At 34.0% G+C, this 23,324-nt stretch overlaps 1 protein-coding gene across 1 annotated transcript in view; it reads right to left on the reverse strand.

The window, feature by feature from the left end:
* Positions 1 to 23,324, reverse strand: part of MAN1A2 (mannosidase alpha class 1A member 2) — a 165,023-nt gene that overhangs the window by 9,488 nt on the left and 132,211 nt on the right. Inside the window, exons 10-12 of the mRNA XM_054478198.2 lie at positions 22,415 to 22,634; positions 19,845 to 20,017; positions 16,451 to 16,566 (exon numbers count right to left, since the gene is read on the reverse strand). Of these exons, the coding sequence (XP_054334173.1) occupies positions 16,451 to 16,566; positions 19,845 to 20,017; positions 22,415 to 22,634 (509 nt within the window). The remainder of the gene's footprint in view (positions 1 to 16,450; positions 16,567 to 19,844; positions 20,018 to 22,414; positions 22,635 to 23,324) is intronic.

Below are 23,324 nucleotides of genomic sequence, written 5' to 3' on the forward strand. Positions count from 1 at the left end.
TTAATGAGGTTAATTGAATTTTCTTTCTTTTCTTGGTTAATCTTGCTAATGGTCTATCAATTTTATCTTTTCAAAGAACCAGCTTTTTGTTTCATTCATCTTTTGTATTTTTTTTTTGTTTGTTTCAATTTCATTTAGTTCTGCTCTGATCTTGGTTATTTCCTTTCTTCTGCTAGGTTTGGGTATGGTTTGTTCTTGTTTCTCTAGTTCTTTGAGGTGTGATCTTAGAATGTCAGTTAGTGCTCTTTCGGTCTTTCTGATGTAGGCATTTAGGGCTGTGAACTTTACTCTTAGCACTGCCTTTGCTGTATCCCAGAGGTTTTGATAGGTTGTGTCACTACTGCTGTTCTATTCAAAGAATTTTTAAATTTCCATCTTGATTTCGTTTTTGACTCAATGCTCATTCAGGAACAGGTTATTTAATTTCTATGTATTTGCATGGTTCTGAAGGTTCCTTTTGGAGTTGCTTTCCAGTTTTATTCCACTGTGGTCTGAGGAAGTCTGAGGGCTTGATAGAATTTCAATTTTCTTAAATTTATTAAGGCTTGTTTTATGGCTTATCATATGGTCTATCTTGGAGAAAGTTCCATGCACTGTTGAATAGAATGTGTATTCTGCGGTTGTTGGATGGAATGTTCTGTATATATCTGTTAAGTCCGTTTGTTCAAGGGTATAGTTTAAATCCATTGTTTCTGTTGACTTTCTGTCTTGTTGACCTGACTAGTGCTTTCAGTGGAGTACTGAAGTCCTCCATTATTGTTGTGTTGCTATCTGATTTCTTAGGTCTATCAGTAATTGTTTTATAAATTTGGGAGCTCCAGTGTTAGGTGCATATATGTTTAGGATTGTGATATCTTCCTGTTGGACAAGACCTTTTATCATTATATAATGTCCCTCTGTCTCTTTTAATTGCTGTTGTTTTAAAGTTTAAAGCAACTATCATTCTTTTTAAAAAATTTTTCTTCTTTACTGTTTTTTTAAATCAATTTTACTTTCTTTTGCTAATATATTTACAGAATGATTTCACCTCATAAAAGATGTGGGCCATCCATAACATTTCATCATAAAAGAAAACATATACCATTTAAAATATACTACATCCCTTAAAGGGATTTGAACAGTGATTTTCCAAGAATAATGTGAAAAGTAAAAATAGTTTTATCTTTTCTCCAGTATTCATTGCCAAAGTATATGTGCTGCTAAATAACAAGTTTTCTTTTATTCTTAGATAGTTCATGTTGGCACTTTCTGAGTTCTTTTAAATTATGCATTTTCACTGGGTAATCAGATGAGCTTCTTTATAATAGGTTTTTGTCTTTGTTTTATAGTAAACTCTTGCTTTTTCAGAATTTGGATCAATCTTCAGTGGCAAATATTTTTATTTTTATGAAATTCATGAACTGTCATGATATAAAGATCCTCTGTAAAATTACTTTAAGTCTTTCCATTTCCTATATCAGATGGTTTAAAATTCCATGGTTGATTCTTGCTGCCATTTTTATATTGTTCCTTTTTACCTAATTTTTCTTTCTCCTCTCTTGCTTTAAAGATTTTTTTCTTTACCCCTGGTTTTGAGCAATTTGATTATAATGTGTCTTGGTGAAGTTTTCTTCATTCATGTTTCTTGTGCTTGGAGTTTGTTTAGCTTCTTGGATCTGTGGGTAAACAGTTTACATCAAGTTTGGAAAGTTTTTTGCCATTATTTCTTCAAAAAAAGGGTTTTTTTTTTGGGTCCACCTTCTTGTGTCCTCTTCTTTGGAGATTCTAAGTTCACGTATTTTAAGCCACTGTAAGTTGTCTCATAGCTCATCACTGATAACTTTCTATTTTTATAAGATTCTTATTTTTTGCTCTTGTTTCATTTTGGATAGTTTCATTGCTAAGTCTTCAAGTTCACTAATTTTCTTCTGCAATGTCTAACATGCGAATAATCTCATCTGGTATATTTTTCAACTCAAACATTACAGTTTTTGTTTAGAGAAATTTGATTTGGGTTTTTATATCTTCTAGGTCTCTACTTAACTTTTTGAATAGAGGGAACATAGTTATCATAAATATTTTAACTGTCATAGTCTACTAATTCTAACATCTTTATCAGTTCTAAGTTGACTTTATTTTCATAATTATTGATCACATTGTACTGCCTCTTGGCATGCATGGTAATCTTTGACTAAGACGCTAGACATTACAGATTTTACTTTGTTGGGTGGTAGTTATTTTTATATTCCTTTACATAAATCTTGAGTTTTGTTCAGGGATGTAGTTAGATCACCTAGAAACAGTCTGATCCTTTCAGGTCTTGCTTTCATTATTTGCTACATAGGTCCAAAGCAGCAGGTTATTCCCCACTATTGAGGCAGAACCTTCCCGAGTACTCACTCCACCCAGTGCCACTTGAATATGAATTTGTCCAGTCTGGTTGCTGGTAACAGGCACTGTTCCTGCAACCCTACATGGCCCTGTGTGAATGCCAGAAACTGCTGCCTTTAATCCTCTAGGATGATTCTTTCCCTCACCTCAGGTAGGTTCTTCACATGCATGTGATGATCAGCACTCTGCTGAACACTCCAGTGTGTTCCCTTGGTTATTTCTCTCTGCAGCTCTCTTCTCTCTGGTACTGTCCTGTGAATTCTAGCTACCTTTGTTTCCCCACACTCACAGCTTCATCTCCTCAGGGAACACGCTGGGCTTTGTCTCAAGTCCCTTCCCTGTATCATGTGCTGGAAACTCTATCAAGACAGCTGGGGCAATTACAGGGCTTACTTCATTTGTTTCCTATCTCTCAGAGATTACTGTCCTTCATTGCCTCCTGTCTGGTGTTTCAAAACCATTGTTTCACATATATTTTGTCATTTATTTCAGGCAGAAGGGTAAATCTGGTTCCATCTTTAGAGTAAGCAGAAGTTCCACTCATCCATTGTGAGAGACTGTGTCAAACAATTTGCTGAATGCCATGTAATTATGTTCATGGAATCCCCTACTCTCATGTCTATTATTAATCCAATCCAAAAAGAACATTAGATGGTCCAGCAAGAACTTGTTCTTAGAAATCCTTTCCGATTCTTCATGATGACTAGTTCCTTTCTGTCTTCATACCATGACTTCCTAGAATTTTGTGAAAATGGACATTAAATACATCTATATTTTCTTCAATCCAACTGCATTTGTAGTAGTAATTTAAAATAACCAGTTACTTTTCTTCCTTTGGGGTTCTAGTTTCATCTTAGCCATATTTGTTTACCTGGAATATAATTTGTTATTTTAAATTACTGCAAGAATCCAAATAAATTATATATCAAGGTACTATTTCAAATGTGATTTTGCAATCAATATTAATATTTTAGGAATAATGGAGGGAAGCAGTGGGATAGGTGAAAGATAATTTTAAAGAAGGGAAAAGTCGGATTGAAGGGGTTAGAGGAGAGGAGGTTGGAGTTAAAGTATGAGTGCTTTGCATTTTATCTTATAATTCCCTTTTTAGCATGCCATTGCTTTCGTTATTTTTTTTTTATTGTGGTAATAAACACATGACATAAAGTTTACCATCTTCACCATTTTTCAGTGTATAGTTCAGTAGTATTAAGTATATTCACGCTGTTCTTTGCAAAACTAACACTCATTTCCATTCCCCTCCCCAGGTCCCTGGTAACCAACATTCTACTTTGTTTCCATAAATGTGACTACTTTAGAGACCTCATAGAAGTGGAATCACCCCATATTTGTCTTTTTATGGTTGACTTATTTCACTTACCATAATGTCCTCAAGGGTCATCCATGCTGCTTCCCTGATTTTGATTCTAGAACTCTTATTTCCTACTACTTCTCCTAGTGAAGGTACTTTAGTCGGTCTAGTTTCTTTAGTGTTTTTTTAAAGGTATTTTTTCAGGCTGAATCCTTCTTTTTCACAAAGCTCCTTTCTGTTTTACCCCACCTATTTACATCTTACTAATTCAGCATCATTTTAGTCTTTCTTCATGACTACTCTAGACTGCACCAAAATTTCCTTCTCTGAATTTCTAAAACATTTATTTTCTATTTAGCACTGAATACAGTTGTCCCTCAGTATCTATGGGGGATTGGTTCCAGGACCTCTCGCAGATACAAAAATCCTTGAATGCTCAAATCCTTGATATAAAATGGTATAGTACATTCATATAACCAATGCATATGCTCCCATACACTTTAAATCTATGTAAATAGTTGTTATATTATATTGCCTAGGGAATAATGACAAGAAAAAGGTATATACATGCTCAAAACAGATGTAATTTTTAAAAAACTATATCTTCAATCCATGGTTGGTTGAATCCATGAACCCACTGATATGGAGGGCCAACTGCATATATACTTTGTACTTTTATTAAATTTGTTCATGCCTAAAGGTAAGAGATTTCTAAACCAGACTCCAAGCTATTTATGGGTAGAGTATATGTTTCATATACTCTAATTCTCAAATACAGCTCTGAGAAAGCAGGTACTTATAAGTACATACTGATTTGATTTAGCTTGTCTCCAGGAGTAAGTGAACAGAAAACAGCAGAATGGGGGACTTGATGCTACTCTTTTCATCCAGCTGGAAAAACAGTTCTCTCATGGTAGGAGGCTAACTTCAAGATCCAGTTACAGACAAGATAAAAGATAAACAAAGGAAATAGTGGCTTTGTTTTTCAGTCTTCTCTAACCCTTTTTTCCCCTCATCTGAGAATCCTCACCCACAATGATCCCACTGATTCTCTCTCTCCAAAATATATTACTTAGTCACTTTTGCTTAGAAATTTAAAAGTCATACTACTATTGATGTTTTATGGACAAAGCCACTAACAGAGTTGTCTCTGAACTTACTTCAAAACCTTGCTCAGGGAATTTGCTTTAATAGTCTGATAGCTAGCTAACTGTGCATTCATTTGCTTATACTGAGAATAACTTCATAAGCAAATGAAGATAACAATAGCAGTAAAAAAGAGAATTAAAACTATGAGAGGATACGACAATAACATCAGTACCAATACCTATTCTGGATAATTTACTAGTTTTCCCCTCCCTTTGGGCCCCAATATTTTATAAAACTTTCTTCTTCTTCTTCTTCTTTTTTTTTTTTTTTTTTTTGAGATGGAGTCTTGCTGTGTCCCCCAGGCTGGAGTGCAGTGGCGTGATCTTGGCTCACTGCAACCTCTGCCTCCCGGGTTCAAGTGATTCTCCTGTCTCAGCCTCCTAAGTAGCTAAGATTATAGCCATGCACCACCATGCCCAGCTAATTTTTGTATTTTTAGTAGAGACGGGGTTTCACCACGTTGGCCAGGCTGGTCTCGAACTCCTGAACTCAGGTGATCCGCCCGCCTTGGCCTCCCAAAGTGCTGGGATTACAGGCATGAGCCACTGCGCCCGGCCTGTAAAACTTCCAAACATAGAAATGTTGGAAGAATTTTACAGTGAAGTGCACATATACTTACCTCCTAGAGGTAAGCTGGTATCACAAATTGGTATCAAGTTGGTATCACAAATCTATTACTCTATTCATTTATTGCTAGCTTTCTTTACAACACTACAATACGTTCCCTTAGAAAAAGTAGCTAAGTTAGCAAATCAAACTACATATCAAGAATAACTTGCTTAGTAAAATTGTTTGCAAAGAAAGAACTAGAAGACAATGAAATTTTTTAAAAAACCAGGACAAACTTAGGGCAATAAACTGCAGGCAACAATATTTACCTGAGTTTTGAGAGAAAAACTGTTGCCACAAAATTTAGCTCTTACATTTCTGCTTTTAGAAGCACCAGATTTAAAACATTTAGAATTTTTATTTAATAAATAGCAAATTATTTTATAATATTTATTTAATAATAGTAAATTCGATGAAATTACTTTTAAGGGATGAATTTGAAAATTACTACAAAGAAAAAATTAAGAGCAAGATTAAGTGTAACCAAATGGTAAACAATTCTTTTTTTCTGATTCCTTTCAAAAACACATGATTAACGGACCATCAAAAAGTGAATGGACAAATAAAATGTGGTATATCCAAACAAGAGCATAATACTCATCAATAGAAAAGAATGAACTATTGATAAATGCAACATGGATTAACCTAAAAAATATTATGTAAAAAAAGCCAGACATAAATGTTATTGTGGTAAAAGCCACGTAACATAAAATTTACCACCTTAACCATTTTAAAGTGTACAGTTCAGTAGTGTTGAGTATATTCACATTGTTCACCTTGTAAAACTCAAACTCTATACCCCTTAAACAATGATTAGCCTTTACCTCCTCCCTAATACTGCATGATTCAAATTATATGAAATTCTACAAGCAGCAACCTATAGTGACAGAAAGCAGGTAAGAGTTTGGGGGTGGGTAGAACTGACTGCCAAATTAGAATGGAAATGTTCCATGCATCAACTAAGGCTGATGTTTACCCAGGCTTAAACATTTGCCTAAATGCAATAAACTGTACACTTAACATATTTCAATAAAGCTGATTTTAAAAGTTTTTTTTAAAAAGACTAATGAACAAGGATGGAGAAGAATAGCCTTATTGTGTATTGCTACATAAGTAAAATTTGGGTTGTAGCTCCCTCTACTGTAGCAAAAGAAATTGGCAAGCATATTTCAAAGATTAAACTTTTGAAACTGGAAAAACGCTTATATTAAATAGTAGAAGTGAAATTCACTCTGTGTGTTCCTACATGCGCGCGCACGTGTGTGTGTGTGTGTATCCCAGTGCCTAATATTTAGATTGCATTGTGTCAGGACACAGGAAGCACTTAAAAATGTGAAGACCACGGTTCTGGTTTTCCAGTATACCTATTTGAAGAGACTGAACTACATAAATATAGCAGTGAAGCAAAGACTTGCCCACCTGACTTTATGCTAGGTTCTCTGACAGTATAGTTAATTTCTTAATCCCTAATTGCCTCCATAAGTGTTTTACTGAGTCACAGATGTCAGTGGTTCGCAAAGTGTGATTCCCCCCAGACCAGCAGCATCAGCATCACCTGGGAACTTGTTAAAAACGCAAATTCTTAGGCCCCACTCTAGACCTATTAATCAGAAACTCTGTCAACAGAGCCCAGCATCCCGTGTTTTAAGAGGCCTTCCAGGTGATTCTGATGCACACTCAGGTTTGAGAACCACTTTTCTAGGTTACCAACTTTGTGTAACTTCTAACAACAGTTAGTTGGTACTGTTTCTGCTTTTCTCCTTTATGTGGGCATCTGGACCTTTGACTCTGTACTGAAAACAAATCCACAGCCCTGACATCCTCAGCTTTCACATTTTGCCTTGGGTCCCTTCTTGCTTTATCAATTCTTTGACTCATTATCAGATACCTCCTAAAACTAAGTGAATTCTGAGATCAAGCTCTAAGCCCCAACCAGGAAATAAAGTAGGCCTATTATTCTCTTCTCTTTCCCCCTCCTACTCTTATTATATACAAGATCTTATAAAATTGCTGGGGTTTTTTAGCTGTCTCCTTTGAAATGAAATGATTCAATCCTTTATTCAGCAAACATTTAATACTGAAATACATATTATATGAGTGGCCCTACTGTAGATATTGGGGATAAAACAATAACCCAAATATACAAAAATACTGTAAACTCTTCATGTAGTTTATATTCTAATTGGGGAATGCCTAAGAAAATTATGTGCTATGTTGGAAGATAGGTGCTATGAAGAAAAGTAAAGCAGGGAAAAGTAAGAGGGAGTAAGGGAACAATTTGAAATTGCATACAGGATAATCAGGTAATGCCTTAAACACAACTGATAAAATGATATAATTAAAAACTAAAGAGTGATCAGAGTAAAGATGCAAATAGCTAAGTTCTTTTCTTGCCTAACAGACGAAAAATTCATCAACAAACTCAATACATATTTACTGAGTGCCTCATGTGCTAGGTGCTAGGGAGATCACAGTAGTTAAAAGGAAAAGTCCCTACAGCTATGAAGCTTACATTCTACTGGAAGATAGATTAAAAAAAAAAAATCCATCTAGGCTGAGCATGACTCACACCTGTAGTCCCAGCACTTTGGGAGGCTAAGGTAGGAGGATTGCTTGAGCCTAGGAGTTCAAGACCAACCTGGGCAATTAGCAAGACCCGCATCTCTACCAAACAAGAACACCACACACCTATGTCAGATGGTGATATGGATTGGCTCTGTGTCCCACCCAAATCTCATCTCGAATTGTAATCCCCATAATCCCCATATGTAGAGGGAGGGATGTGGTGGGAGGTGACTGGATCATGTGGGTGGTTCCCCCATATTGTTCTCCTGATAATGAGTGAGTTCTCATGAGATCTGATGGTTTTATAATGTTTGACAGTTCCTCCTTCACATGCTCTCTCTTTCCTGCCACCACGTAAGATGTGCCTGCCTCCCCTTCTGCCACAATTTAAGTTTCCTGAGGCTTCCCCAGTTATGCAGAACTGTGAGTCAATTAAACCTCTTTTCTTCATAAATTACCCAGTCTTGGGCAGTTCTTTATAGCAGTGTGAGAATGGACTAATACAGATGATGTTAGTGTTATGAAGAAAAATAAAGGAGGGCAAGGACAGAGAATAATGAAGTGTTTGGATAATACACATAGGGCATATTTTTACAGGCAGGCACTCAAAACAGCATAATTATAAGTTAGGGAGAGAGTGAATGAAATTTTTAGGATGTAAGTTATTTTATGTCAGGATTATTTTACATTCATTGATGTAGCCCTAGCATACAAAACAGCTGGCACACATCAGGCACTTAACAACAAACATATGTTGGATAAATCATTTCATATATTACATTTGTATTATCTATATATTTTAATCACTACTTAGTAGAAAAGGAGCTCACATCTTGATAAAGAACAAAGAGGTGGAATTAAGGATTCCAGAAAGCACTAGTTTAAAAGGGTGAGCAAACACTGAAACTTTCATTCCATTTACTTCCTAAGAATCTGATTGTTTGACTTTTCATCTGTGTTCTTAACCTACAGAAAACAAGTTTTAAGTGATTTACTCTGTTGTCTAAGATTTACTTAAAACAAAAGGTTTGTTCATTCAAATCTTACTACACACTATCAGGTAGTGCCTAAATGTTTCCATACTTCTCAGAATACCCATCTGATTTTAACCATTTCTAATTAATTTTCTGAAACTCTCTGAGAAGTTTTCTGAAGAGTTCGCTCTCTCAGCTTATTTTGCTTAATTATAGTTATGTCAAATGCACATGCCACTGCCCTAGTCATCCATTTTACTTCTAGGAATCTAACCAACATTTATCTTCACACAGGGAGCAGAGATATATGTAAAAGGACATTCACTGAAGCACTGTTTATAAGAGCAAAAAAACAGACCCAAGTTCTATATCTAACAATAGGGTACTGATTAAACAAATTATAAAACATTCCTCAGTGGATTTATATATGGCAATATGGAAACCTTTCCTAGATAAAAAGGTGAAAATGCAAGTTTCAGAATAATAGGTATATATAATCTTATATATGGAGAAAAAAGGCTAAAGGATATATATTATATATATTTTTATATGTTTGCATATACCCAGAAAATTTCCAGAAGGCTATATCAAGCACTATTTGATAATTATTCTCTTTGGGAAGTGAGACTGGATGTGAGGCACAAAGAAACTCATTTTTTTTTTCGTCATTTCTTCAGTTCTACACGATTTAACTCATTTTGCAATATCCACATGCTATTTTTATAATTCAAAAAAAGCTGTATTAAAAACAACTTGATTTTTTAGGAGCTACACATTATAGTAGAGCTACATATTATAGTGTTTACACAACCGATTTTAATATGACAAGTGCTATGCTGTTATGTATATATAGCTCAACAAACACGTTGATTGTATGCATGCTTGTTCTAACTCAAACACTAAACTAAAGCACTAAGGATATTAATATTTCACATAGACTATCAGGACAAATGAAGTACTGATAATACACACTTAAGGATATTTTAAGAATATACTTCCAAGTCGGGGCAGGGGCCACGGGTGGACCTTGCTTCCTTAACAACAACAACAAAAAAGAATATACTTCCAATGTACTCTCACTTAGAGTGTTTGAAAGTCACTAGATTCTTACATCCTTGCCAACACCAGAACAAAAACTTTTAAATCTTAAGCAGCGTGACAGTAAATAAAACATAGTATCTGATCTATTATTTCATTTATTTCTTACAAGTGGATCAAGCATTCTCATGTGTTTACAGCCATTTCTTTTCTAAGAACTGCTACTACCTTTTTTAGCAGGCTTAGTATTTTTTCTTAATAATTTCTAATTTTAAGAAATGTTTTCCCAGTGTGCCATCTGTCTTTTACTTAGTGCTCTTTTTTTGTACAGATGTTTTTTATTTTTATGTAATTAAATTGTCAATCTTTTCTTCAATGATTTTTGGGTTTTGTATCATGCCATCTTCATCCCCAGGGTTGAAAAAAACCTTCCAATTGTTTCATGATTTTATTTCTTTTTTTAATATTTAAAGTTTTGCTCTATAGAAACTTAGTTTTGGTACTTAGCAGGGATCCAGCCTATTTTTTTCAAAATAGAGTATTTTTAAAGATGTTTTTAAATATTTACAGAGGCAAAAACAAAAAGTATTTTTAAAAACTAAAATAACTTCAATTAAGCTAAACTACAGTTCACATTTTGATATTGTTGAAATACTATTAACATGTTCATCTATGTGTTACGTATGCACATGTGGACTTAATAGCCCACTTAATATTATACTGTGAAAAGTCTATAAACATGCAATTGTTTTGGCTTCTTGATACTATTGTGGATGTGCCATAATTTACTTAAGCATTCAGCTATTATTGAACAAATAATGACTTATTTTTATAGCAGCAATAAACTTCTCAGTACATAAATCTTTGTCCATAACTCTGATTATTTAAGATTACTTATTCTTAAGTATATAAGTATATATAAGAATATAAGACATATTCTTATATAGCTTTCCAGAATTTTACTACTATATTCAAAGTTTGAATTTCAAGAGATAGGGAGGAAAAAAGCACACAAGCAAGAGACACAGACATAATTTTTGCCCCAGAGACTTTGATACCAGTGAAAGTAGACATACTGCGGTGATAAATTTGATCTTAATTTTATGCTATTTCTCTTTCCTTTAATAACAAATTTGTTAAGACTATGTTTCCAACTAACTTGTGATTTCTGAGCTGCCTAATGCCTGATATATACGAACTCAGAAAAAAATGGCTGAAATGTATCCTCAAAATGTATACTTTTCTCAGTTTATCAGATCTTTAAATAAATGTGCAACAGAATTGAGGTAAGGTGCAATGAAAGTCTAATTCAATGAAAGATCTAGGTGAATGGGTGTAGACACTAAGGTACATATATAAAATAATACACTCCTTCAAAGTTTTTGATAAGAGGCTTATGACAGTAAATGGTATAAAGTGATAGAACTATAGAGAATCCACGTGGGAGATATTCATTCAACAATTCAAGTGCTGCTACTAGAGAACCGCTCCTAGGAGTCTTGGTGTTCTATCTGCTAATTTCCTCGCAATTCTTTCAGCTTAAGAGACTTTTGACCAACTGCTATTTCACTGAAACCAATGAAAAAGACAATCCTTGGAGGGACAAAAGCCATTATCAAAGAACATATTTCTCTTTCTTGCAGCTGGAGAGGGGACAGTAGTACCATTTAGCTCTTCTTACAAAACAATCAAGACTCCAACCAAGTGTCTTTAAACAAGTTCATATGTTAACTAAAAGCTATTCATGGCTTTTCTTCTTACACGACTCCTCCCCTTATTTAAAAAGCAAGCTGACTTGTATTTATTTGTAATAATGCACCTAAAATCTTCAGCAACTAATTCTTGTCTCAAAATACTCAGAAATAAACAGTCTATACATTTAATCTTGAAGAAATCTCTCAGAGCCTCTGTCCTCCTCAATCTCAATATATTATCCCTTAATCTTCCTTTCACTTCTTTCCTGTATTCATGTCTTCTTTTTTGGTTTATATCCAGTTTTCATGGAGCATATGCTCCAACAACTTACTGAGAAAGAGGACTGGAAGTGGATTTTTGATACCTTACATGGCTAAAAACCCAGAATTCTAAGTTGGAATTAATTTTCTCTCATGAATCAACTGCTCCAATGCTTCTAGCTTTCATGACTGTTCTTGAGAGGTCTGAAGCCACTCTGAATCCAGATCTACATTCTGTTCTCTCTCCCTGTGGAAGCTGAGATCTTTCCTTTACCCCAGTGGTTTTGAAATTCCAAGGTGCTGTGCCTTGGTGTGGGTCTGTTTTCATCTTCTATGCTGGGATCTTGACGGTGTCTTTCAAGCTGGAAACATATCCTTCTATTTTTGGATATTTTCTTAACCTTGTTATATTCATATTTTAAACTTTAAAAGTCAAAGTGTAACATACATACACAAATATGCCAAATCTTACATGTTTATAGTTCAATAAACATTTCTAAGTCAATACTGTTTATTAATATTTAAAAGTAAGGCACTAACATGCTGATTAGAAACTGTAGTCAGGTTGGCACTGGAAACTTTAATATTATCTCTGATTCTTCCTTCTTACTGAATCTCCTTATATCTAATTAGATATTCAGGTTTGTCAATTCTACCTTTAGAGCTCTCATCTCATTCTTAATATCCCATGGTCTACCTTATAGTTATTCCCCTGAATACCAGTTCATCCTATTTTACCCAGCTTGCCTTCAAGTCTGGTTCAAATGCCACTACTTCCAGGAAGTCTTCCCTTGTTTTCCAGGTTAAGCAAACTCTTTCTTCTCTAAAAGACTTCTGCATTTTGTTAATATTTCTCTTATGCACTTAATGTATTTAAAATTTGTTGTATATATTGCACGTGTTTTATTTCCTGTACTAGAGTATAAGAGTTTTAGAACCTTTGAAGGGATCTATCTCTGACCTTCCTCATTACATAGTTTTTGTTATGTCATCAGTATATATGCTAGATAAATATTAATACATGAAGTAAGGACTATTGAGGGAAACAAAAAAAGTAGGAGACATGGCCTCTTCTGGGGAAAAAAGTATGTCTATAGCAATAACTAATCCATGGTATAGCACCTATGACAACATGTAAAAGGTAAAATGAGCCTCAGCTTACATCAAGAATACAGGTTATTTTATTTAACTTTGCCACTGCCGTGACAATCAGTTTCCATCTCTGGTAGCTAAAACACATTGATTGTTGCCTTTTAATGAATCCGCAGTAAATTCCCACCAATTGGTAGAATATATCATCTTAAATTGACAGCTTCTGACAAAGCCTATTTCAATTAACTGATATTTGAGAAATATTTAAGAGACCATACTTATCTTCATTCCTCTATAAAGTTTTATTTTTACAATAAAACTACAGCTACATTAATTTAGATCTTCACAGAAATGACTTTATTCAATTGTACTTTAATATTATGCCATCAGTTTTTATAAAGAGTAAATCAGATTGAGTGTTTTTGTATCTTCCCTAAGATCACTGTTTCAAACAAAATAAATATTTTCAAAATATTTACCATTAACATTATGTATTAGGTTGAACCATATTAAATTGCCAATATTCAAATTACTCTTTTTAAAAGGGTAATTTCATATGGTTCACTTAATAGTTCAATATTTTTATAGAGTTATCCAATTTAAGTCATTTTATAATTTAGCAACATAAAAAATTCTGTCTCATTTGTCAAAGTAATATGCTCCCTCAACTCCCAAAAATGATAATGACACTGTGCAGAATGATTCCTTTTTGCTTTAGCTGCCAGGAAGTGCAATGCTGAATGTACTGCTCAACTGTGACAATCTTCTTAGCCTAGGTGATGTTATAATTATTTGTATGTTTCTTTTTGTTTGACCTTTTTCATGTTTATTGCTCCAGATGTATGTTTTTCTAAAAGCAAAAATTGTAGCAAATATATATCTATATATATATACATAAATAACTGGTTACCTAGCGTACTGTTGTGTTGAGAAGAGTTCTGACTGAACTTGGCAAGGAAAAGTACCAAGATTAAATGGTGATATTCCATATAGGCACTAGAAGGGGATGAGGCAGCATACCATCTATTTCCAGCCCTATGCCATGCATGTACTAAAGTGCTCCAAGTTGTAGTGATGAGAGATTTGAGAATTAATTATGAAAGCCAGTCTGCAAAGAGGTGAAATTTGAACTGAAATTAGAAATGAGAGAGAGGCATTAATTGATAGAAAGGATAAAGGCATTCCTGCCAGAAGCAATGAAATATAAAATAGACAAATGCAAGAGAACAAACTTTATATATATGTAAATATTTGAATGTACATTAGGTTGGTTTAAGAATAGAATCTAGGATTAAAAGAATATTCACAGTCTCAAAATTATCACTCCACAGATAAGTTATTAATTACAAAAAGAAAAAAGATTGTTTACATGACAATAATCAAATATAACCTATGCTCAAACTTAAAATCACCAATAATGGGCTAAACTATTATGTGTCTCTTTAAGGGATGCAATGATAAGAACACAGATCCATATAATGTTCATGCTGAAAATGTTTAACCTAAATCTGATCATGAGGAACAATTAGAAAAAAATCTAAAATGGGGAACATTCCTCAAAGCAACTAGCCTGAATACTTTTAAAATGTCAATTTCATAAAAGATAAAAGAAAAACAGGAAAACTCTGTGCTAGATTAAAGGAGACTAAAGAGGCAATGACAACCAAACGTAACAAATGATCCCGTACTGGATCCTGAATTGGCATTAAACAAAAATACATTATTGGAACAATTGGAGAAATTTGAAAATGGGATTACATATTAGACAACGTTATTATATGAATATTAAGGTTCACAAGTGTGAGAACTGAATGGTGATTATGTAAGATAATGACCTTTTCTTGAAAGCTACTGTTGAAATATATTGCTGGTCACCATCAACTTGTCCAGCAAAATAAAAAGCTAAAAAAAAAGTATAACTATGTGTATATGTGAGTGTATGCAGAAAGAAAGAGAAGGAAATGTGGCAAAACTAGGTGAAAAGACACAAATAATCATTGTCCTATCTTACAGTTTTTCTGAAGTTTAAAAAAAAAAAAAACAGGAGAAATACTACACAATCTGGGCCAAATTCCATACTTTACAGACATGTAAACCAAAAGCAAAAAATTTTATTTTGACATGTTCATTCAGCTAGATGTAGCTAGTGTACACCTAAAGTTCCCGTCACTTTATTTTCTAGTCTAGTGCTCTTTCAGCTTCTACAGTCTCAAGCCTAATCACAAAGGATAAGTCAGAATAAGAAACATCTAGATGTAGGAAACTGAGTACCAGGCAGATGTTCTAAACCATCCCAGCAGTAATAAGGGGCTGGATTAGGGTAAATTGTAGAAATGGAAAGGAGGGAGCAAAATAAAAAAATGTAACAGAAAGAAGCATAAAGAATTGGTGATATATTAAAAGGAGGAAGCAGATGATTCTATAATGTACAAGCTAAAAAGATAGGAAAACAACAGTACTAGGGGTAATAAAAGAAAAATTAGAATAAGATAGACATTTAGAAACTTAGATCAAGAAAGGTACATTTTAATTGTAATATATGAGAATGTAAACTACAAGTATACTAGAATGTAAAATCCAGAAGGCAGGAATTTTTGTCCTGCTTGCCTACTGAAACATCCTCAAGTGGCTTGAACAGTGCCTGGTAATACACATTTGTTGAAAAAATAAAATGTTTACAAGGCATTCATGTACAGATATGCAAGAAATACAAATAATAAATTTAAGAGCGAGTACGAAGAGATATTTATTTGGTCAGTCTTTAGGGAAGTGGACATATTTACAATCTCCATCTCTTCCAGGTCTGTTTACAGAGAGCTCTACCTGGGGTTTTGAGTATAAGACCAAAATAAAGTTGTCTACTCTTTTCCATTGTTCCTTTTATGTGTATCTTTACAGTAAGCCTCATCGGGAGGATGAGTGGCTATGGTCATTTAGTACTATCAAAACTGCATGATTATTCCTAACAGATTTGATTAGCTACAGTAGGGAGCTCAGGTATGATTCCAGGACCAGCATTACCAGTAACACATGGGAGCTTGTTAGATACGCAAATTTTTAGGCTAAACTCCAGATCTACTGAAACTCTGTGGGTGTGGACCTAGTTACCTGTGTATTACAAAGCCTTCCAGCTGATTTTAATGCACATTAAAGAGCAAAGAACAAAAAATTTTAACAGGTACTAAGTACTTTTTTGATAAAATACCTACCTTATAGTCAAAGTCACTCTTCTTGAGATGTAGCTAAAAATTTACACACCCAATTACATAAAAAGATATTTACAACAAAATTTAGTGTAACCTGTCACATAGTTGTAATTCATCATCTAGTGATCACACAGCAAAACCAGTCTAGTATAAAAATATATTTTAAAGCTATATACTTACTTTAATGTTTCAGCAAGAAAAAAGCTCTGCTGTACATCATCATGTGTAGGAGTAGAGGAATACACATCTTTGACTCCAGAAAATCCACCACTAACTCGGCAATACTTTTCAATGGCCTATGAAAGAGAATAGACAAAATAAGCAATTCTGTAGAATTTCAAGTTTTGAAGGACAACAAAACTTTGAAGGACAATAGTCAAAAGTTCATAAAGATTTGTATGAAAATTTGATGGTTTAAGAATATTATCAAAAGGAAATATTCTCATACTGGAAAAATTAACTCATACGAGAAATAGGATGTTTCCTATAGAACTTCTCTGTCTCCAAAACTCTTTAATCTTTTTAAGACATCTTATATTTTCCTAACTTAGAAATCAAATTTAGGCTATTTTTTCTAAATGAGGGGTCTGTCTGGCAAAATAAAGGTCCATTAGTTCTGACAAATCAAGATGGAGGTCAGTTTCAATTAACAATTTTTATTGCAATTTTATCTCTTCCAAGGACAAACAATAATCCACAACATGCTAAAAAAAATATTACTTAGGAGCACTCTATAGTAACAGCAGTAAGAGATAATATTTACTAGATACATACTATGTGCCAGACATTGCATTATCATAATCCTATGAGTTAGCCATTACAGGTGGTACCAACTGGCAGAAAGAGCCCACCTACTACAATAATAATTACAATATAAAGAGTTAACAATTATAAGGTATTTACTATGTGCTGAATGCTGTTCTAAGAGCTTTAAATGCAGTCACATTTGAATTTCAGAACTCTATGAGGTTAACAGCCTCACTTTTCAGATGGGAAAACTGAGGCACAGAGTAATTTGCTCCACATTATTAACTACTGTGCTTTACTGCTTGACTGAGAGTTAAAATTCCTACTCTTTTTGCATCTTTGGGCATGCCTAAATAAAATATACTGAATCAAATGGAATCTATTCACAACCTTACTTTTTAATTCAAAGCAACCAAACAGTCTGCTTATGCAGGTACAGCACAGTCCAGAATTCAGCCAATCATGAAAAGTGGAAAGCACATGTGGTAGTTTTGTTTTTCTGTTCTACCTAACCCTGCGAGGTCATCCAATGAAGGCATGGTTACTTAACTAACCATCGCTGTCTGCCATGGCTTGTTGTTCCTAGTCTTGCTACTTTTCTTACTCTTCTGGGCTTCTCCTTCCTATGAAAAGCTAATTAACATTAAAAAGGTGTTTATTTAATCAATCTGCTCATTTTGATTATAACTAAATTTAAGGGGTTTGGTGCTTTTCTCTAATATATTCTAAAGAAATTTTGGATACAAGAGTTTTTAAGTACTTTTCTTCACAATAATCATGTGTCTTCATCACCATATGAACTATCAAAATGGTTTAAGAATAATAAGAAAGTAGTGGGGAGGCATGACTAATCTTTAAGACATTTCAAGTCATGAGGGCAAGTTTGGAAGTTGAATATGTAAATAGAATAGCTAAGGCTACGGAAGACATGCTATACTGCTATTCTGCCTCACCCAGCCTTCCCTTTGCTTTCTTCGCACCCAAGAGGAGAGGCCAATGGTGATGCATGAGCAAATACTATTTAAGATGTGACACCGCCTCTTTTGCCTCCATTCCTCCCTCTTCTCATCACTTACACTGCACACTTCTGAAACTTGAATTTAGAGTATAACTACTCTAGTTCTTGTTCTTGACCGATTATACATTGAGTTTGTGTTTGTGCATATAGGCTACAAAAGCAAAATTCTACCTCCTATAATTCAAATTTAGACAGACATGGGCTAAAGTTTGACTCTGTCACACCTCTCCTTAACAGACAAAAGTAGGGCCATACTTGAAGAAAGCACACAGGAAAAAAGGACATTAGGAAAAGGATGAATTATCCTAAAGTATTCCTCAATGACAAAAAGTGCTTCTGCCACCACTTTCCACTCCTCACGTGATTCAGACATGTCCCCCTCATTCCTCTAAATAAGGAGCATTAAATATCAGGGGACATTCAAGTGAAACAGATTCATTATATGATTATTTTACCTATTTCCCTTACATCAAATAGTGCTTAATTTACGGAAGCATTAGTAAGCCACTGCTAACAATAGAAGTGTGTCTGTATACTATTCCCAAACCACTGTGGCAATAGTTTGGCTGTCTTCTCAACTGTGGCAGCACCCTCCTACACAGAGAACTTCACTAGTAGCTGTGCTCCCAATTCTGGAGCCAAGGGGCCAAGGAAAAGCAGCATCAATAAATGCTGCATCTGTTCCTGTCCTGTGTAACCACTTGTTTCCATTAATATGCTCTTATTGTTAAAGTCCAGGAGGACTATCTAGGTCTGAATGACAGGTGAAAAATAAGTGTACTCCCCTTAGTTCAAGATCTCACATTATTGCTAGGTTATGGCTGTGGTCTCCCAAACCCACCAATTTGTGGATTACAATCAGATTCTTTTGCTTTGTTACTCCCCACTGAAAAAAGCCTTCAGGAGTTCCTTCCCCCTTATAAAACATTTAGCAGTTCTGTAAGGAATTCTCAAAAGTCAAGGAGCTTTTGCAGGTAGAAGATGCTAAGGAAAAAAGAAAAATAAGATTTGAAGGGCTTTTTGGATAAGCAAAGAACTTTCTGTTACCATTTCCCATGACAGCACTTAACGCAGTAGCTGACAGAAGTAACTAAGAGAGTGTGTATTGCGGGGAGGGAGTTGAGCACACGTCTTATTTCCTGAACAACTAAGAACCTTTGATTTGGTGTGTAAGGCTGTCTACATAATGGCTCTAATCTTCTCTCCCACTTTGCCACTGTGAAACGTTCTCTTTACATAAATTGGTATACATCTTGCCTTAAAACATATCTCATACATTCCTGTCTGGGCAATTTACCAGCACTACTGACCTCATTTGGGATGTCCTTAGTCATTCTATCTAGATTGTAAGCTTAAGTTAAACAATTTGAATACGAATAGTCACCATAATTAGTGCTATTTATCACAATTAGTAAATCTCAAAGAATAAAACAACCCCTTACCCCTGGGAATAAGCTATACTTTCATAAAAGACTAATAGTTTTTTCCTCCCCAGGTACTGATAGCTATGGATTCCCTGAAAGACTTTAAGAGTAAACCACTTGCTTCCTTTACCTAACCATTAAAAATTCCTCCTTTGAAATATATATATTTATATATTTTTAATATATTTTAATATATATTTAATATATATCGTAAGATTTATTTCTACTGCCCAGAAACTTAAATCGACTAAGAGTTTCTTCATCAGATAAACAAAAACTGCCCTACAGATACTAAAAATGAGGTAACATGGGTGAGGGTACATAGCATCATAGGAGGGCATGAGTTAACACTCTTGCAGATAAAATGGAATATTGGCTTATTTACCAGTGCTGCTTCCCAGCCCCACTGCCTGTATCTTGGATCGTGAGTGAATCGCCATAGGTACCAATAGGTTTCAATTACTTCTGGACGGAGGATATAATACTTTTCAGCCTGCCGGACAGCCACAGCCTCCACTGCACCATCAAACTTGAATGATTCAGGACCTAGCTTTAATGCTGTAACATGACAAAAGAAAGAACCGAGCAAAATAAACCATTTAAGTTTGTTTGCAGGGACTTCTTTCTTCCCTGAAATAACAGAATATGAAGTAATTTTTGTTTTATTTTTATTGTTGCTGTTTGCACTCAGTGCAAAATGAGTCATTTTAAAAGATCCACATTTGGTTTTCTTAAAATAGACTTATAAACATTCCTGTTATTCTAACATAAAATGTTCCTCAGAATAATGTGTATCAACATACTGCTAAATCTAATTCTACCAATAAGAGTCTAGTAATCTTTTGGAAACAAATGCAAACTAGACATTTGCACATCATACAGTCCATTGTGGTCTAAAATAAAAGTATATAGATAATGATGCTGTGTGGATTTTTTTTTAAAGGCAAGGTAATTTTAAAGACATTTTGCCATAATACACACATATAAGAAAACATTTTAGAGCTTAGATTATGAATTGATTTAGTTGTAGATAATTACAGTATATATTTAGCTGGAATAACTACTAAGGAGAAATGAATGGATATTTTAAAATATGGTGGCCAAAAATTGTAGCACAGCTATAAGAAAACACAGCAGAGGATATAATAACCTGCTGGAAAGTTGGCAAAACTAGGATTGTACTTTTTTATTAAAGGATCTAAATTGAGATTAAAGACAAGTAAAAACAACGGAAGACTTGAAAATACAGGACACAAATCAAATAATCATTTTTTGGTTTACCATAACAAAGAGGGACACAGGTTCATCAACTTGCAATGTGAAAATGACAATCAGAACAAGAATCAGCATCAGCAACGTCATTATGAAACATTAAAATCAGAAATATAAGGAAATCCTTTCAAACTCTGGTACACTATGAATTTCTGAAAGGCAGGGAATGTATCTTGTTCATACTTTAACCTATAAGCATCTAGCATAATACTTGGCATATAATGGCTGTTCCCTGTTTCATGGAGTAAATATTTAATTATGATAACTATGATATACCATATTTTAGAATGTATGCTGTATGAAATTCAATTATTTTAGGTCTATTATTTGATTTCAGTCAAAATCTGCAAAATAACAATCCTTATTCTCATGGATCCTAATATAAAATTGAATATCCATCCTGGTCCTCAATGTTTTACTAATTTTAGCTATATTTTAAGTGCATAATTGACATTCTATATCAACACGATAATTTAATTTAGCCTCTATTTTGAACTCAGATCACTGCCATTATATGTATTATACACCAACACTTAAATTACCCTAAAATAACACTACTTCACTGTCCTCTTGACTTATATTCTTTCAAGAAATGGAACCCTTATTTAGTTAACGAGAGAACTGAAGAATCAATTTTGCCATAAGTTTAATTCCTTACTGTATAAAAATAACTTGACAGATTTATGAACTAGCATAAATTTTAGGTCAATCGTATTTGTTTCATGGTGTCTGATGATAAATTAACCCTAAAACAGAAATTGTTATTTGATAAAATCAACAATTCAACTTCTGAAATCAAACAGAAATTTCTAGTTTTTTGGCTTTCAGGGAGCTCATTATCTATTACTTCATATAGAAACTCATGTTTCTAAAGCCAGAAAAAACCTTGGAAGGTCTAGTCCAGTGTTTTTCAGCCCCCTTTTCATTATTGCACCCCTAAGAAACCTTTTGACTTTTTTAAAAAAACCTAATTGCCTTCTCCCTCCGTAAAATTTTAATACCAAATATGTACTGTGTATCTATTTATGACTGTATGTATATCTGTGCTTTATACATAAAAAGAGTAAGTTTTCTCAGCCCCAACCAAAACAATTTTTGTCACCATTTAGGAATCATCTTTTCCAAGTAAGGACACTGAAGTTCAGAAAATATTTGCCCAATGCAATGTCAGAGGATCTTTTTAGTTAAAGTCATAAACAATTCCAAAACCTACTGGTGAACTAACTGAAAAACTACTAGTTAGCCAGATACCAATAAAGATAAATATTATTATCTTTTGGTTATTCTTCTTATCACAAGAGGATAGGCAAGGCAATATAACTGAAATCAGTCAATTTTATGTTCTTTTAAGTAACTGTTTTTATAGAAGCTGAAATGGCAAAAATAGATTCTTATATTAAAATAAACGTTATTCCATATATTCGCAAATACCCCACGATTCTTGTCTTTAAAACAATTACTTCAAAATCTTTAACAGAAACAGCAGCAGAATTCAGAATTTAAAAAATAATGCAGAGACACATTTCCAGAATTAAAATTCAAGTTCTTAAGAAAATGATTTGCCATGTTGGTGTAAACTATTTGGAAGTAAAAAGTGCCTATATATTCTCCTTCTTATTGCTGAACACATTTTAACTTAGAGATTATTTTAGACTATATAATTAGCCTTATTAATATTCTTACCAGTTCTGTCATATGACTCATGACAAGTACGTGCAATTTCTGCCCCTAGCTCTAAATAATGACCAGCTTTATCTGCTCTGGAACCATCTGCTCCTAGTGCAAACATTCCCCCAGCAAAGCAGGCCAAATGCCCCATCTTTTTTTCCAAGTGCCCATTCTTCCATTCTCCAATAAAGACAAGACCTCCACGAGACTTCTTAATAAGATGTTTTTCTATAGCCTATAGGAAAGAAAAGATATTCAAAATTTTAGATGCAAACTATTAGTGTTCAAACTTACTATATCCTTCCGGCCATTATAAACCTGGGTAATATGATAGTCTATAAAGTAGTAACTTTCCCAAACTAAGAGACTTAATTAATAGCAAGTGTTGGAGTGGGTTATCAAATTGCATATAATCTGGAACCAATACCTGAATCACTACCATAATAAGACAGAGTGGAAGAGGAGAGACTTGGCCTAAAGATTACCTTCTATATAATATTATCCTTAGTCCTTTACTTCTCAAATTTAGGCATTTGTTTTGGATGCTTTGTCATGGATAAGAGAAGCCATATTATAAACACTGTCTATCCTACTGGAATATACATTTTACTCAAAAGATGTAGGAATGGTGAGAGAAATAGTCTATATTAAACTTGAGTATATCAGAGTATAACAATCACATTTCATTTTTAAAATGAGACTTTCAAGAGCTTTGCTCCTTTGGAATATGTTCTTAGACTCTGCTGAGATGAGCTATTTTCTACCTTTAGAGGTATTTCTATGGAAAAGTTATAAGCAATGGCCATTAACTCAGTTTTCTTTAGTAGAAACTATTATACATGATTAGCGGTTAACTTTTCTTTTTGACAAAAAGGAGTATTTTTACTGTCAGTTGTTCTCTGACAAGTTTAGTAACAATCAGCCT

The sequence above is a fragment of the Pongo pygmaeus genome, chromosome 1 (genome assembly GCF_028885625.2).
Source record: "Pongo pygmaeus isolate AG05252 chromosome 1, NHGRI_mPonPyg2-v2.0_pri, whole genome shotgun sequence".
Taxonomy (NCBI): Eukaryota; Metazoa; Chordata; class Mammalia; order Primates; family Hominidae; genus Pongo; species Pongo pygmaeus.